Here is a 3,802-nt window from a genome sequence, read left to right on the forward strand (position 1 = left end):
TGTATTCAGACTAAAACTATTCCAGATTCTAGAGGGAAACAATGGTTCACTTAAAAGAATCAAATGTGTCCAGTCTAAAAACACACATAAATTTAGGATTTCGTTCCTGCGAAATGATGACGTTTTTCTCATAATTTCCCAACTTCACTCCTTTATTTTTCTTTCATGATGACCCTAATGCTCCGTCATAAGAAAAGGGACAGAAAAGTAGATAAAGGGCGGGGGAACAGTCATTTTGAGAAGTTTTCCTTTTATTTGATGCAACTCCATAGTGAACTGTTTTGTTTCAAGTCTTTTTGTGTCTTTTGCCTTCTTTAGTAAAACAAACGCTGCAGGGGGCCCCATGTTATGGATGGCCCAGGACCCCCAAACTGCTAAGTCCGCCACTGGTCTTATCTGTGAAGAAAAACAGGAACTGTAAATTCCTACTAAAAAGCTGATGTTTTGACGTGATTTTAGACAAATATTACATTCTAGATTTGGTTGTCTGGAAAAACAGATGTTAGATTCTGTCTTCTTCTCCGATCATTTCACATCAGAACTTTAATCGACCACCTGTGGCGTTGAATAGCGAGCGGCTCGTGCTGTGGCGCTCTGGTTTGTTTTGGCTCTTAAGGGTGAATCGTGTAAGAAGACGCTAAGCTGCTGTTAGAACGGAGAGCAGAACGTGTTGTTTTTCACCATCAGGTGGAGGCTTCTGCCGGCATCAGGTGCTCAGAGTATTTTTAGCCTGATGGGGACACATGAGGTGCAAATCCACCTTAATGAGGGATTATATAAATCAGGAAAAACTGTGTTGAAATGTTAAAGGAGGACGTGCTGTAAGTTGGTTTCCTGTCTGCTGGTGGGGAGGGAGCGCGTGTTGGGTAAAGGCGAGCTGATGGGGGGATCTGACAGCTTTTTAATCTCTCTTATTTCCAGTCAGAGCGGTTCTTTGTGTCTCCGAGCATCAACAATGACAGGTCAAAGAGGTTAGATCCAGCAGGGAGGCGCCAACGGAGAGCCGCTGACAGCTGATCATTTCTTCCTGTTTCATTTGTTTTATCTGTTCAGGAATGACACTCGTCTTTTTTTCTCTCTTTCAAACCACAATATTACAGGCGGTTTCGCAGCTTATATAAAATATAACTCTTGATTTTGCTTGAAAAAAGCAAATATTTCCCTGTTTGGTTTGTAGCACCTCAGCTTTGATCTCATGTCATGAAAGCAGCTTTTCTTTGCTGCTTCCATCCTCAGAAGCTGACATCGCCGCTGTGTTTTGGCGCCTCATGGATCTGACAGATCGGAGGGACGAAGACACGGCTGATAAACGTCGTCTCCTGACAGGCAGGAGCAGAAACCGGACGTGTCGAGCTGAGTCAGAGGCAGCGACTGGAGGAGGAAACGCTCCGATGAGGCCGGAACGGAGAGATGTGAAATCCTGGATGAGGGATGAACGACCGAAACACTCAATGATGCAGACAGCGAGAGCAAAACACGGCAGTCAAACATGGTTTACCCAGAACAGCAAATAACACGCTCTTTGAACTACCAGAACTCTTAAAGCCCCACTCCGATCGTCTTTTGATCTGTTTTTCACGCCGTTTTTAGCCAAAATCTGAAAATCTGTGTACTTTTCTAGGACATAGTTTCTTCAGAGCGGCAGAAGTTCATTAGAAATTTCCCTCTGAGTTGTGGGCGGGACTTTGGCAGGGAGCAAGCTGCGCTAATTTCCAATCATCCCGTTTACACCCTCTCCCTCTAGCTTACAGCCCCTCACAACCAAAACCAAACATCCAGCCGTACAGTTCTGAACCAGATTCCAGTACAGACCAGGAAAACAAAGACGTTCATGGATCTATTTGTCTGAAAGTGGATGCATCAAAAGGGGGCGGAGCAGGAAGACTGTAGCCCCGCCCAGCGTATTTTTTTAAATAACAAATACGATCTTTCACAAAACTTTCATTGTCTGCTCCTAAATCACCACAATTTGAATACAAAAATATTAAAAAATTAAGTTTCAATCTTCATACATATCCTCAACCATCAGAAAAGCTCGACGATGAAGTGACGAGCTTCATGGACCGAACTTTCACCATCCTTTACAACTGCAGTCAAATGAGCCGCCGTTCACATTTAGCTCTGGAGTTCAAGGGTGAAATATTTCTACTCACTTGCGTGCGACTGTGCTCCCATTCCGGTGGATGCAGGTCACCTCCCGGGTCTGGTACCCCACCTGGATGTCCCAGAAGGGGCTGTCTTGTCGGTTAAGGCGGTTCCTGGTCCGTTTCTTCTGGATTAGCTCCCTGGTCTCGGGGTCTTTCGCCCCTCCGCGCTCTCGGAGTCCCTGCCCCTTCCCTTTCCTGCGTTTGGCCTGCCGCGCAGTCCGTGACCCCAGGAGGGCACAGGGGCCCCAGGGCCCCACCCTGTGGCTGTACAGCCCCTCCGGGCCCTTGCAGGGTCCGGGTTTGCAGGACTGGAATTCGGTGAGGTTGGGACACAAAGCGCCTCCGAAAAGCGGAGGAACCAGAACGCTGCGGACCCTGTTCCTGAGGCCGGTCCCACAGGTTTTGGAGCAGGACGTCCACGGCGAGTACTCAGAAACCACGCAGTCCTGAGGGCAGGGGATCAGGCAGGCCTGCTCCAGGCGGGGCTTGGGCTCGAAGTACTCACAGATGGCATCATCTGCCGGCAGGCCGTCGGCTTTGAGCATGCAGCCCACCTCCCGCGTCTGAATGCCCTCCTCCCCGCCGCTGCAGGGGAGCGGCCTGGCGGCTCCGAACGTCCGGGCCGACACCGGAACGCAGGCGTTCCAGGCGCCAAGCCTCCAGTCGTACAGATCCTTGTGCCAGTCGCACACGCGGAAGCAGTTCCTCTGGTTGGACGGCCGCAGGTTCTGGTCACAGTTGGTGTGGAGCGTGGTCCAGCCGTCCACGTGGGCGCACCACACCGCCCGGCTCTGGCTGCCCCCGGGGCCGCAGTCGCTGCCCATGCACCGCCCCCACGGACCTGGAAAAGCAGCGAGACGAAGCTCGTTAAAACCAAGTCTCTATCCCTCTTTAATTAGCAGGAAGAAGAACTGTCCTGAACCTGGAGGACAGAAGGACACGCCTTCGTCTGTATTATTGATCGCTGCTGTGAAATTAAAGACACTTTTAGCTAATTTTGCTTTGAGAATTGGAGATCAATACAGCAATCACTTCACAGAAAAAGCATCAGAACATTACAGAGAAAACAGTAAAATCCTCCAAAATGTTCCCGACTCTGCGCCTCATTCAGACTTCGACTTTCAGGAGAGATAATTAGATCATTAGGAAATGCAAATACAAAGTACAACAGAGGAGATTATGGGTGATTACAGGGAAGAGTCTGAAAGCCAAACTGCAAGTGTTGTGAATTATCTGAGGCATTCATCAAACCTGGCAACCTGCAGAGGTCAATACTTCTGCGGAGACGCCTCTGGCAAAGATCTCCTTTACTCTCCTCTAAAGAGGGCAAACAAAAATCAAACCGACGTTTATTTGCCTTAAGTCTCCCAAGAAACTGTGTTTCATTTCACACATCCTACAGCAGGGGTGTCAAAGTCAGTCACACACGGGTCCAAAATCCAAATCACACCTGAGGTCACGAACAGAATAAACATTTATTGAACACTCTAAAACTACAATTTAAAACTTTAAAACTGTAACTTTTTAATGTAATTATGAACCAGATATATACCATTACCAATGATAATGCTAGCAAGGTAGTTACTCGTAGCGCGGGCCGCGCTACTTCCAGGGCTAACAAAGCTAGCATCCCAGCACCCCTCCCGCAGCCGGGG

The 3,802-nt window shown here is 48.5% G+C and overlaps 1 protein-coding gene across 8 annotated transcripts in view; it reads right to left on the reverse strand.

The window, feature by feature from the left end:
- The window catches only part of LOC112136530 (thrombospondin type-1 domain-containing protein 7A), a 194,055-nt gene that overhangs the window by 118,203 nt on the left and 72,050 nt on the right, over positions 1 to 3,802 (reverse strand). For all 8 annotated transcript variants that reach the window (XR_002917370.2, XR_004949372.1, XR_004949370.1 and 5 more), the window contains exon 2: positions 2,154 to 2,988. Coding sequence is in view for 4 of the 8 variants with exons in the window: in XM_024258281.2 (XP_024114049.1) it covers positions 2,154 to 2,988 (835 nt within the window). In the remaining 4 variants the exon portion in view is untranslated. The remainder of the gene's footprint in view (positions 1 to 2,153; positions 2,989 to 3,802) is intronic.

The sequence above is a fragment of the Oryzias melastigma genome, linkage group LG16 (genome assembly GCF_002922805.2).
Source record: "Oryzias melastigma strain HK-1 linkage group LG16, ASM292280v2, whole genome shotgun sequence".
Lineage (NCBI taxonomy): Eukaryota > Metazoa > Chordata > Actinopteri > Beloniformes > Adrianichthyidae > Oryzias > Oryzias melastigma.